General features: G+C 41.7%; 1 protein-coding gene across 1 annotated transcript in view; it reads left to right on the top strand.

Annotated features, from left to right (window-relative positions):
* RGS7 (regulator of G protein signaling 7) overlaps positions 1 to 12,047 on the top strand; it is a gene marked incomplete at both ends in the record, with an annotated part of 236,082 nt that extends 224,035 nt beyond the window's left edge. Inside the window, one exon of the mRNA XM_080343032.1 lies at positions 11,886 to 12,047. Coding sequence (XP_080199158.1) covers positions 11,886 to 12,047 — 162 coding nt within the window. The remainder of the gene's footprint in view (positions 1 to 11,885) is intronic.
* Between the last annotated feature and the right edge of the window lie 2,281 nt (positions 12,048 to 14,328).

The raw sequence follows: 14,328 nt of genomic DNA, 5'->3' as shown, positions 1-14,328 counted from the left end.
TTCTTACTGGTGTTTTCTGAAGTGTTGGGAGACTTAATTGCTCTCCTCCAGGTTGAGGGTGTTACGGATTTCTCAGAGGGCAGTGCCCAGAGCAGGCTGCAGTGCTCCCACCCAGGTTTTGCAGGAGGAAGGAAGAGGATTACTGTTGTATTATGTTTGGATTATGCCCAGATCCTTTGCAGTAAAATGTAGTTTGTTGTTCCACTTTCTGTGCAGCTAACTTTTCTTGGGTCAGTGAGGTGTCTTCAGTTGTCCACTGAGTAGCATCATTGCCTTTCAGACTGTCTTTCTCTTTTACCAAGGTCCTTTTTTTTTTTCTTTTTTGATTCTAACATACAAAATGCTTTTAGTCCTTTTACCTGTTGGTATCTTTATGTGTGAGTGAGAGTGAGGAACCTGCTGGTCTGATTCTTTAACACAAATGCATGAATGAGAGTGAGTAACAGCATCACTATTTGCCATAAGGGATTTGTATACATAAATTGTAAAGAGAAATTGCCATGACAATTAACTCTGGGAACCTGCTCAAATGCTAGATGATAATCCTTATTTGCAAGTGTGGACACAGACAGTAAATATAAAAAAATATTAAGACACGATTCTAAATGTTACCTTGTTAATGACATTTATACAATTTTTATTGTACTTATCTTTCACTCCCAAAATATAATCTGCCACATTCACTATCATTGTATCTTTTTTTGATTTGACTAGACTTTGCAGTCTCTCATTAGAGTCATCACAGATGTCAGCTTTCAAAAGAGATATTATACTATTTATCACCTTTCCTCTTAACAGTGCTGCAGCTTCTTCTGCACGTATGTCACCTAAATGAAGCATTTCATTATTCATATAGCTTTCCTATCCACCTCTTTACTTCTTTCTCCCTTTCCTTTGTGAAAGATGTGTAGCAATAGCATATTTAATATGGCTTACTTTCCCACTTTTTTGCTGAGAGGAATGTATAACCTGAAATCTATGACCTTTTTTTGAGTTCATCTCTTCTGATGCACTCTTCTTTATACTGCTCATATTTTATTTCAGACACTTTTTCTTCCAGCCCCCCCTCCCTCCTAGTAACATCTTTTTTAGGATTTTTCATCTTTTAAGGTTCCACTTTTAAGGTTTCTTTGTCCCACTGATCCTCCCTCCATTGATCCCTCCTGCATGTTTCTGGTGCCCACTAAAGTTCTTTACACTTAACTCCTCTGTTTTATCTTTCCTGGAATTGAAAAAAAAAAAAAAGAGTGAGAAAGAGAAAACATTAAAGGAGAGGCAGGCCAGCACTAGAGCCAGAATGTTCCTCTGCCCATGACCTGATCTCCTGGGACCATCCTTCTCCCGAGTCCTGCGTTTGCCCTTTCTCACCCTCCTACTCCCAGGTCTCCCTGCTCCTCCTCCAGCTACTGCTGCCCCAAATTCCCCTCGTCTTGAGATGTTGGTGGTATTCAGACATAACTACACAAAGCTTTTTGGGGGTAGGGGCATAAATGTGGAATTTTATTAATGGCTAGACTTTATTTTAAATGTTTTGATGTTTTAAAAGTAGACACTAGCAGCAAGCTGATTAAGATACAGTGCAGGCAATTAAGTAGATAATGCTCAATTAACGAGATAATTGGTTTCCAGGAAGTTAGTTTTAGGAAACAGTGAAGTTTTTAATTTTTAAGTCAGTTTGAGTTGCTCCATTTCTTCTTCTTCCGTCCCACCTGAATTACTTCAGCAACCTTACTGTTGCTGAAGTAAGGCCTTGCCAAATCTTCTTCTCTTGCTTTCCTTCTCAACAATTTTCCTCATCCTTTTCTGTCACTATTGGAAACCCCAGGCATGAGGAAGTAACTGCAGCAGCTCTTCCACTGGTGTATTTGTTGGAGGGGTGGAGATTTTCACTTATATATTGGTTTTCTTCCTGTAATGAGAACACTTGAAATGTCAGACTTCCATTTTGTTCCAAAGAGCTTCTTCCTGGTGCAATTCTCGTCATACAGACCTGTATCATCTACATTTTCTGTATCCATGTGTATTACTGACATGCAGATGTTTTATTGGGAAGAAAAGCAAACAAACAGACAAAACAACAAAAAACAACCAAGGACAACAACATGGAAGATCTGAATTTTAGGTATTTCTTCTGCTGTTGGTCAGAGCTGACTGGAACACTAGCCAAATTGACCTCTACTCTATACCTGAACACCACTGCCATGTTAAAACTGCACTTTGGGATTCCCATCTGCAAGGATCGCTGAGCATCTGCTGAACTTTTGGTATCTCTGTTGGCATCTCCCGCTGTTTCTTCCTGCCCCGAACTCCCAGCATACTTCCATTGAACTGAGAGATGTGAAACCTGTAGTTATCCTTTGCTCAGCAGGTATGATTGTAACCAGCTGGATGTCACTTGTGGCACATTTCTGGTATAATAAGGTCGGGTGAGTTTTTTTGAAAGATGGTTTCAACTCCTCCTGATGCTCCCTCTGCCCTAGACCACGTCACATGCTGGGAATGAACCTTCATCTCTAGAAAACTTCTGAAGGCAACTTCTTTCCACCAACAGTACAGACCAGGAACAATGGCTTTGATCACTTTAATGAGAAAGAAAAAATCAAGGGAGGCCAGAAGACCTCGAGGAATAAAAGAGAGAGAGAAAGAGAAAGAAAAGAAGGAGTGATAAAAGTGGAAAAGAACATAAAAATAACAGCTGGGATAGTGACACCACGGCCCACCACCAGCATCTCATTATGGCTATCACTTACTTTCTGTATCCCAAGAGCACTCACAGACAGCTGCCAACCTCCTGCTCTGTGTGTTTAATGCTGTGATCAGTGAAGTGTCAGAAGTAAGCAGAAGAGGAATGGAAGACAACAGGACATGCGTATGTTTGGTGGCACTGCCTGACCTGGGGCTCAGCACTACAAAATAAAAGTCTGAGCCTCAAGAAGACAGGAGGCCTTTGATTTGTGTACCCTTCAAACCATGCAGAGCCTGCCGTTTTCCTTTTTCATCTAAGCAAAGGTTTCGAATGTGCTGCCCCAACTGCAGTATGTAAAAGAAAAAAAAAACCACACAAGAAGAAAAAGCCCTTACATGCCCGACATAGTGAAGAAGTCTAATGAGTCTAATGTTGCCTGTAGAAGCTGCATACTTTTCCAGTTCCTGAAAGCTCCTGTACCAGGCTGGAGCTCATTACTCCTCATTACTGAGGCCTTGCAGTCTTGTGCATGGAGCAGCAGCAGCAGCTGCCTCCTGCTGCTTCTTGTTCTGTCAGAGCAGAGCTGTATGCAGCCCCCAGCACCAGTCCTTCATTGAATGCAGAAATGACTCCTTTTAACAACACTCCTGGATACTATTAATTTCTGTTTGTTGGTACTGATATGGAAGCACCAGCATGGCCAGCATATCAATGCTCATCTGGTACAATACTGTCAAAATTTTAATTCTACTAAGGAAAAATGTGTTTTCTGAATGGTACTGCTTACTTTGACTTGTGTAATGCTGAACGTGAAAAGTATTAATTATAGAATTGTATTGGATGGGGCATTTTTGATATTCATTATAGCCCATTATTTGAGAAATCTAAATACAGCATAAAATCAAAAAGAAAGAAGATTAGTCAAAACCATTTTCTTACTATAGTAAAGCAAACCAGTTTTGTGTTATCCAAGGTTTGCCTTTTTTTTCTTTATTTTTATTAAGAGTTTTGACGTGATAAAATGCCACATCTTTCAGTTTTTTTTTTTTTTTTCCTGGTCAAGTCTTGCTGGTCGGTGCGCTGAGAACTGATATTCACAGGAAACATACAAACCTCATTTTCTTTTTCTCCTCTAAACGCTCAGCTACGGCGATGCTGAAAGTCGCTGGGCACCAGCTGAAGGTTTTTGCGTCCGACACGAGAGACCGCAAAATTTTCCAGGTTTGCGTGTGGTGTCGCCGCTCCTGCCAGCCTCTGCTCCCCGGGCCGGGCCGGGCGGCCCCGCGGCGCAGCAGCACTGACATCTCGCGGGTGCGCGCAGCAACCGCGCCGCCCGCACGGCGCAGAGACGGTGTTTCCCACGAGTGGGGCAGGACCCCACGTGTCCCGAGTGGTAGCGGCCCGGGGCGGGGGGCGGGATGGGGCCGAGCAGCCGGCTGCAGCCGCTGAGCTGCCGGAGGTGGAGGCCGGATCCTGCCCCTTCTCACACAACCATTCCCTGCCCTTTCCCTCTCCCCTTGTAGCTTTTTTCTCTGGCGAACGTGTGGGTTCCCGAAAAGAAAATGCAGCTTGAGGTAAGCAGGGACACGGGAAATTGTTTGCATATGGTGAGCAGGGGATGATCTGTCCTGAGCTGAGGTTGATAACAAAATGGATTGCCTCGTTAGACTTTGATGAGACTAACACATAATTTACTGATCATGCAGTCTGCAGCTAAAACAGAGGCATGGGCCACCTGACAGTAGCTGTTAATTAAAAAACAAACAAACAAACAAACAAACAGCTGTCTTCATATTCCAAAAAAAAAAAAGAAAGGACATGGTATATTTTTGTTATGTTACATCACAGAAGAGCATCTCTGCTTAGATAGTCCCTAGAAACTGAAGTCACTGTAGTACAAGGAATTCCTTCTAGGTCACTGGGATCATATCAAGATTCATTTGGCTTGTCTTGATTTGGCTGCACCAATTTAAATAGTGAAATATCAGTGCTGTGCCACCAAATACAAAGGTAGCTCCAAACGAAGAAAACAGTATCTGCAGGGCAAAGCTGGTACATCAAGGTTTGGTTTGACTTGGGAGATATACGGAAGCTGAGGTCTGATGGAAGACGTAGTTACACAGGTTTGACTGTGAGTGCCTGGGAAAGCCTGGGCATGCACCTGGGAGGAGACCCCAGCAGAGAGCCCCCTTCCAGCAGGCTGCCCACAGGGAAGGTGGGCTTCGAAGGCATGTGTGTGAGTACTGCTCCTCGTTGTTCCCCTGGCTGCATCCAGGGCAACAGGGTTTCAATGGTATGACCTGTGAGCAAGCAGGCTGCCCAGAAGGAAGCCTCCCTCCATCTAGTTAGGCATTTAGTAGGAGCTTCTTGGTGAAGGCTAAAATATCAGTGGTTAACCACTGTCAAACTGCAACTGTACTGTCTTTATGGCTGGCTCTCCACACTTCACTTGCTATCTGTATCTTGCTGAGAAGGAGAACCCAAATCTAAAAACTGTGCTTGACCATGGGCTTCCGCATGTGTAACTGAATTACGTTTTATGAGTGCTGCAAATACATGGTGTTCATCTGCCTTGATTTTGGGCTGCTTTTCGAGAGCCAGAGCCCCTTGTCCATGTGCTGTGTTTCCTGAGAAACTCAGACTCTCTATTTCAACCTTTTCCATCTCAGTTTTGCATATCCCACTCCATCTTTACCAAAGAACATGCACTCAGTCTGTGAAGACAACAGGCAAGACACGGCTATGCACCCTAATGACCTCAGATGCCGAACAATTTTGGGGTGGCTTTTCTATGGAGAATCATGTATGTGGGGAGACATTCTTCAGCTTTGCAAGTCAGAGGATGAAATAAATGCTTTTTGTCCATTAGTAATAGTCAACTTTAATAACATCATGTTTAATGAAAAATATATTAGATATTTTTTTGTAATTTTTTTCTTACGTCTGGAATTGATGTTATGGAAAGCAATTGTCCCAGCTTTAGAGGGTGGAGAGAAAGTTTGTCTTTTCTTGGATATATAGCATTCTTCTTTGGGATGGTGTCATTTGATAATTCCTGCCACATGTTCGTATGAGTAGGATGTTTTTGTTTCCTTACTGTGTCTCATCCCAAGTCCTGCTGGGTAATATTTCAGATGGTCAGGGTCAAAAAAAGCATGTGACAACTTCCAGATGTTCAAATAATCAAAGCAATCTGCAGATCTAAGGGAGCACACCAACAAACAAATGAAGGATAACTTGAAGGGCTGTGGTCTAGGTGGGGGGTCACATTCAGAGGTGGCTTAGCAGGCTGAAGGATATTCTTTTAATATCTGGAGAATTCACTGATGTGTAGATCATTTGCTAAAAATGAGACGGTCTGATGATGTGGCTGGGCAGGCAGTAGAAACTGAAAACTTGGGGTCTGGTTGTGGTTTTCCTGCAGCTTGGAGCAGCACTGGATGCCCAGGGGAGCAAGGAGGGCTGTCACACTGCCATGTGGCTCTGAGCTGAGCTGGCTGCTGGGCTCCAGCTCGCATGATGCAGCTGAGGCTGAGAAATGTGACCATGTCCTGCTGCCGTTCACGCCACTACCACATCTGGGGCTGTGTCCTCGCTCAGCTGGTGGTGCCTGAGGTGGGGCTGCATTCAGCTGAGAGAGGGGAGGACACCTCTCAAAGCAGGGAAACACACCTGCTTTGGGCTTACTCCTAACCAGCTTGTGCTGACATCTGTTTAGGCATTAGTGACTTGTCCACAGCTGGGTTTTGCAAGCCCTTCATCAAAAGTCTTCTTCATTCCAGGTGATTTTTGTTGGTCCATCATCCCAGCTTTACAAAAACAGGCATGACAACTGAAAATGTATGGTGGGGCAGCATGTTCCTCATTGGTAATGCAGAGACATTCATCACAAAGAAAATAAAATGCATTAGTCACTGGCAACATGATATTTGTAGAGGTGAATGAGCATGGTTATGTGGTGCAGTATGTGTGGAGCAGTAAGTGGGAACAGTCAGATGCAGGCTGCACATCTCTGGTCACAGAAGGGACAAGATTCCCGCTTCACAGGATCCTACAGCAAGTCTTCAGGTGCCACACTGGCATTTCATGTGGCAGTGCCACCACTGCTGACAGCACGTCCTTTGAAACAGCTGTGCTCCGTATCTGCCTGCTCTGTGTGCAACTGGCACAGCTCTGCTGAAAAACCTTCCATGAGGAGCAGTGATGGGGAGGGCCAGGCATCATTATTATTATTATTATTATTATTAATTATATTTCTGCTACTATTAATTTGTATGGAAACATTACTGGCTCAAAACCTGGTTCAGCTGGAAGACCTGATCACATTGAGGAAAGTGCTGGAGTTTTGAACATTGCTGTGACTCCTACAGGCTGATGCTTTTGAAACATGACTATTTGGGAGATTGCTACCAACTACTCTTTCCTCCGGTAGTAAGGCTTTAGGTGACTTTTTGTGCACTCCTATATGGATCTTTTACTGCTTTGGAGGTAATGATGTAGTGTGATAGCAAATTCAGTTCTACACTAGAAAAAGAAACAACTTTGTGATAGTCTGTCCATCGTCAAAGGTAGCTTTTGTCAAACTATCCATGTCATGTTCCTCAAGAATCTGGAGAACTTCTGGCAAGATTATTCCTTGGTTCTGTTCAAATAATCTCTTTCTGCATACATAGAGGAGGAAAAACCAATACACTGCTCACCTGGAAAACCAGACCATGGTTCCTATGTCCATGGAGGAGCCTGAGACTGGGAAGAGCATTGGAGCAGTGCGAGGTCCTTGGAGGAGGCACACAATGACACAGGCAAACACCCAAAAGCAAGGAGAATGCTGCAACTCACACCACCAGGTCCTGAATGTGCTGCAGGAAAGTAGAGGCCATGAAAAATTAGATCTAGGCCATATAATTGGTATTTATTTTGATGAGTCATCTCTGTACTGATTCATGTCTGTTAGACCAGGATATTAAGGTTATCTGGAAAGGTTTGGGGGCCTGTGTTCTACTACCTGAAGCAGTGACAGCATGTACTTCCATTATTTGTAACATGGTTGTCAAGACTGCAAGCTCTTTGTCCACGTCCACGGGGAAAATTATAATTACATATGTATGGTAAATTAAAAATGGAAACCATTCACTGCACTGGAAGCTGACTCAAGACAGACAGATCATCAGCGGGGAGACATGATAAGGGAAGTAAAGCTACTGCATCACAAACCAGAAAACTGGGGGAGAAAAAAAATCCAAACCAAGTGGCCTCTCTCTACTACCCACACATCTATTGGTCATCTACCCATCTCTCCACTAGCTACAAATGTGGATATTTTTATTTAAAAAACAGGCAAGGAAGTGGTGTGGGAAGGTCTGGATGAGCCAAAAGGAAAATGGCTAAAGGACCTTTTCCCTGGCTGGTAAATTCATGTCTGGTCTCCTGTCAAGGCTTCATAGTTTAGAAAGCATTGCAGTTTGTTCTTCAAAAGATATGGCAATCTGTTATGGATTAAGAAGACAATATGCCTTCCACATTTACTCTCCCCATGAAGTGATTTTTGGAGGATTTGCTAGTCACTTTGTTTCAGACACATTTTTTAATGTTTGGATTTCTTTGTGGTTAAACTTCGATTCTGTCCTTCCTTGACAGAAGGAAGCCTGTCCAAGTCTTGAATCCTATAAGGCTTGCTGTGGGTTCCTCTGCCTGTGCGATGTTTGTCCTTTCATGATCATTGCTGATACATACCCCCTACACCCATCATGCTCTAATAAAATCATTTGGTCAGGATAAAAATTACAAATGAAAATATTCTCTCAGAGGGAGTACTCCAAATATGATTTTGTAACAAAAATTACCCAATCACTTCCAAACTGAACTTAATTTAAAATGAAAGATAAATATTTTCCTTTACTACTGTCCAGATGCGATCTTCCCAAAACTTCAGTCGGGAATGATCTCTCTGAATTTTCCAGCTATTTCAATATCCCAGCGCCATACTGAACCCAGCCTGTGGCTCTAGCACCCATTCAGGAAATTCTGCCAACAAGGCCAATGTCTGACATCTCTATCCATTAAGATCAATGGTCACACATCTTTTACTTTCTCATCTTTCGTTCCCTTCCATTGCTAGTTTGCCGCTGGATGTCCATTTTGCCCTCTTTAATGGGAACTTGGGAAGTTCCCACTACTTTCCTGTCTCTGCTTCTTCATTCTCTAGAGTCTCTAGTCACTTTCCTTTATTTTAATAGCTATCATTCTCATCTGTTGACTTCAGATCTTGGCCAAATCCTGATAAAGTCAACAGAAAAGTTTTCCCTAGAATTTCTGTTGTGTTTTTTCTTTCCTCATTCTTTTTGCTGCCTGGCTGGCTGATTTAAACAAATATTTTCAGAACAACTTGTCCTCCATTGACTAAACTGGTAAATAATGGATAATTATAGTTTTGATTGGGAACAGCTTTCTGGCAAAGGATGGAGTACAGCACTAAAGAAGAATTTTTCTCACCTTGAGTCATGGGATCTGGTTAGTTAAATTAAAACCATGTACTTAACCTGCTTCTACAAAACTAATATGAGAGGTGTCCTTTAGCTGTACTGATACTTTGAGCTGCCTTCACCATGCTAGCTGCAGCACCTGGGCAGTAATTCTATTTTGTGAAACAAAAATAGCCTGGGTTTCTTTCTCTCTTTGTATCAAAAGCAGAACAAATGCAATTTATATATTTCAGCAAAGACTCAGGCTTGTTTTTTACCAGTCTCCCTTTTCTTGCACCATCTGGAAAGGAAATGTTGTTCTATCATAAGCTTCAAGATTCCACATATAACAATCGTATCATAAATTCCTCGGTGTCCTAAGGCTGGCTGCCTACTGCTGTAACTCAGTCCTGCTGTGATAGTGCAATCTTCTTATCAAAATGTACTTTACCAAGCTACAAAAGGGATGTTCCTATGTTTATTAGCTTTACATATTGCCTATGAAGCATACAGAAGACATTTATAAATATATTTCTGTGTGGCTATTCACATGGAGAGTCTAGAAATATAAGCATTAAATTGTTCTTGATATACGTAGAAAAAATAAATACCTGACTAACAATAGCAATATGAATATAAGTAATTGTATTTTGAATTTTTATTGTAATAAATTATGGCAATACTTCACGCAACCCAGCTATTATCTCAGATTGTCTCTCTGCAGAATCACAAAAACAATCTGAGTCATCCTGACTTGATTCGTGTTCAGTTCCTGTTTGGGAAGGCTTTCCTCTCCATCAGACCGCCTGGTAATATTTTTTTCTGTGAAAGCTTAGATTCCGTACAACAGTCACACAGTCTATGGTGGGTTCTACAGCATGAATCATGGAAAATATGTATCCCTGCATATTTGTAGCTGGTTATTTTTGCAGAAGTCCGTGTGAAAGAGGAGCTGTGAGATACTTTTTCTATGTGACACATATGTCTTTTTGGCACTCTGATGGGAATTGTTTAATAAAGACTTATCAAACATATAAAAAGAATCTCAGCATTTGAAAGTGAGAAGACTTGGAGTTGACATGTAGATCCTAGATTTGGTATGAATGAGTTTCAGGAGGAAAGAGAGTGAATTTGCCTTTATGAATAAAGAAAGGCACCAGAAAGTTATTTCCCTGTTTCTCCAAGGGTCTTCTTCATGGTCTGTCACAAATTCTTGTGAAACTTTTATTTATCTTTGCTGTGGTTTTCATTTCACCTATGTATAATATCCTATTTGAGTTAGTACAGGTAGAATATATTATTTCAATTAGTTCATGGATCTGATTAATTAGTAAATAACTTTGGCTCCTACACCTGAAAAGCATGATAGAAACAGAGAAAATGACTTCTACTTGCCAACCTTCCTTACCTCACTTGAGACCTCTCTGAGCTGAAAATGCAGCACAATAACTCTATATAATACCTTGGACATGAAGTAAATAATAATGCGCAACTCCAGGGAAATGAAGCTCCAGAGAACAACGATGATACTAGCTAACATTTCTACAGTTGAACAGTTCAGCAGGGAGTGGCTTTGTTTCTGATAGTATCCTGCAAAAATACACTACTAATTTTACTATTAGTATGAGTGGTAGTATTAAGGGTGGGTAAGAGAATAAAGCCGTCACTTAAAACATTGACAGATGATACAAAGATGGGGGATAGCATATGTAATGAGAATTGAAGGAACTCTAAAAGAAAAAGTTTGAAGTGTTCGGTCATTTGATGGGATAACTGAGCAGTAGTCATCTATCCGGTGGGAAAAAGTGAAGTCAGATGCAGAGGAACAAGGTGTAGGGGCTTCACCTGCTGTCGGGAGCATCCTCCACTGGGGACCAGTGAGTTAAAACAGGACACAGCGGGTCAGGTCCAGGGCATCAGCTGGACGTCAACTGGGGTAAACTGGTCGAAAACTAATGTAACTCCTGGGAATATACTTTTTTGACAGGGAGGCCTTGTCTCCTCTGTATGTGTGTAGAGCACTGAAGCGTAGCGTTTGCTTCAGGCACTCCAAAAGACTGCCTGGAAACCAGAGGGGGTGCAGGCAACAACTCTGGGAGCAACCAAAAGACTGGAAAACACTTTCTAGTAGAAGCTGTAGATACGCAGTCTTTTAAGTGTATCACGAAAAGGTTGAAGGATTACCGGTTATAGACGGTAAGTATTTACTTCAGGACTAGGGCTCTTCCAATCTAGCAAATAAAGATATAAAAAGATCTGGTGGCTGGAGTTGGAAAAAGGCACAGGAGGAAAAGGCTGCACATTTCACCACTGAAATACTTAGCTACTGGCATGGATTGCAATAGGTTATTGTGGCTTTTCTGCCATTAGTAATTTTTAAATCGAGAATAGATGTTGTTGGTTTTTTTTTAATCTAAAAGATGTACTCAAGTTTAAACTGGATCAAATTCAAGGATGTTCTGTGTCCTAAATTATGTGGTTGGGTGACCACATGGCGACTCCTGGTTTTATAATCTGAAAATACATTTGCTCTGACAAATAGGGCTGGAGGAGTTTTTACTGTGATTGAGAATTTGGATTCATGGATGCTCATTGTGTTTTCTGGGGTCAGCACTCACTTTTCTTCCTCCTCCTGAACCAGCTTAGCACTGACTGGTCCCGGCTGCAGAACTGCACTAGGCAGACCTCTCCTGCCTAGTCCAAGGATGCTCCTTTTTCACTTATTTCTCTCCTCCCAGGCTGGAACCCCACATTCATTTTTCCGAGGAGCCAGGAGCCACCTTGAACCGGGGAACTTCTGTAGCGCTTTGAGAGTAACCATTCACAAAGACCTTACAGCTCTGAACTACAGTACGCACAAAGAACACTTTTTTTCTAGCAACTACAAAATGCTGCAATAAGCTTTACTCAAATGAAACCTCTATTAGCGGTAGTGGAGCTTTGTACCTTAACCACCAAGCATTTGGCTATCAGATAATTGTGGTTGTACATTCTCTTCAGAACAACCTGCATTATTTAAGAAGAAAATCTAACTCCAATCAAGCTGCTCAGAGGTTTTAAAATATTCAAATGTAGAGTTCTCAGCTTCTCTGTTTTAGCCATTGGGGTACGGGGAAAAATGCGGCTAAGCAGGCAATACTCTCAGGATTTATTGCAGTGACTGAACTTATAAATACAGAAAGTTCACAGAAAAGCCTGCTCTCGTGAACTTTCAACCAGCATTTGCAAACTAAAAAGCCATAGATTATTTATATAAGAAATGGATGCATATCTGTCCAAACATTTAATAAAGATATGTGAGAAGCATGAAACAAGTCATTTTCCTCTGCAGTAAAAGTATTTTTCTTCTACTAGATACAGGACAGTGGCAATAACAGTTTAAACCTTTTGAAGCTTTTATGTTCAGAAAATGATACTCTGACAAGAATTATACCAAAAATATGGGTCTTAAAATGGGAATTGTCAGGTCAGATGAGACAAAAAAAATGATAAAGTAATAATTGGATTCTCTTTAATTGTTATATATACACACTCAATTTAAATAAGATCATGATACCCAAAGGTAAACTGAACGGTGCAACATGATCCAGCAAAGGCTGTTTTTATAAATTATCTTCGTCCCCAGGAAGGCATGGGAAGAGTGATGTTATTGACTTTAAAAGGTCAGATCACCTGTTTCTGATTGCTTTGACTGTTGGAGTGTGCCTGGCCTGAAAAGGTGAATGCTGATCTGATCTACAGTTGCCAAACACCCTACAACTGCCTGCTCCCTGCGCCTACTCTCTCTCTCCCCAAAAATAGCAGTCAAGAACACATGAATATCACCAACCAAACAACCTCAATAATATCCACACCATCACAATAAAAATGATTTTTATTTCTGGGGTGGTCCCAAGAGGCCAGAACACAACCTCCAGCCCCAGACCTACATTTACCACCGTGTTGCTGGCACAACTGTCTCCAGGGTTAGGAGTCTGGTAAGAGCAGTTGAAAGTATTATTTCTTCCCCATTCACTCATGTACCAGTTGAATCTCAAATATATTGAAATTTTCTTTCCTTAAATATATCTCCACATATCTGAATTTCAGATTTATATTATTGCCAATACACTTTACATTTTGCATCACATCTAGTGCCTATGTTAACTGTTGACATTTGGGCTCAAGAAGAAGAAAAGAAGTGAGGAAAGGGGAGAGAGTGCAATGAAGTGTGACTGTATTAGCAGCATTTTTAAGTTTAAGACTCAGCAGTGGGTCTGCTGAGTCTTTGGTAGCACATTTTCAGTCTCCAAAGTGAAGTGGTGGTTTCCCATGCACACTGGAATCAGTGATGCAGTTCCCAGGATGGAAGCCCGTTCTCTCTCACTGTTACCAACCCCACCTGCAGCACGAGGTTTGCCCCTTTGTAAACATGTGTCTGTTCATGTGGCTAGCTTAAGTCTTTTCACATAAGCACAGACACAATACAAAAAACCCTCTGCTTTTTCCGAATCTAGCTCCTTTGTCCTGAAAGGATGCAAAGATACCCCTAGTTCTTGCTGCCAAAGGACTCCTGAAGGCCTGCGTTTTGGGAAGAGGTAAGTGACAAAGGAGATGGACCTGCAAAGGTGAGAAGGAGTGTTCTTCAGAGCTAGAAATTACAGCACAACTCTGGTTAAGATCCTGAGCTCCAGGACCTATAGTGACACTAAATGCTGCTCTGCTGCTGCCATTACTATCAGGCAAGGAAAAGCCGCAAGTAATTTTAAACCAAAGATTTTCCTCCATAAGACTTTATTAGAATAGCAGAAAGTGAGGTCAGCTGATGGAAAACACGTCTGTCAAGAGTCTGGTGTAACAAACATCTATGGCTGTGCTGTAATATGCTGTAGTATCTTCTTAACATTCCTATGCAGGGTTTTCAAACAACAAGAGGAAGTGATCAATCCTTTCAAATTTAATAGAGCAATGCTGGCATTGATTTCTGTGTCTGCAGTCGTGTGTCAAGAGATTATTTATGCTGGCATTGTGAGTTCAATACATGTCTACATCTTTGATATTTGAATCTCAAAAAGTTCACTAGAAGAGATGCCAGTAACCTGTTATTTTCTCTAAGCACCGGTTGTATGTACATGTCATCATAGTAACATTTGTGCTGACACTGGCCAACAATGACTGAAATCTTAGCCCTGTTGAAATCTT

The sequence above is a fragment of the Nesoenas mayeri genome, assembly GCF_963082525.1.
Source record: "Nesoenas mayeri genome assembly, chromosome: 3".
In the NCBI taxonomy this organism is placed as follows: Eukaryota; Metazoa; Chordata; class Aves; order Columbiformes; family Columbidae; genus Nesoenas; species Nesoenas mayeri.
This window is presented reverse-complemented; position numbering and strand designations above follow the sequence as displayed.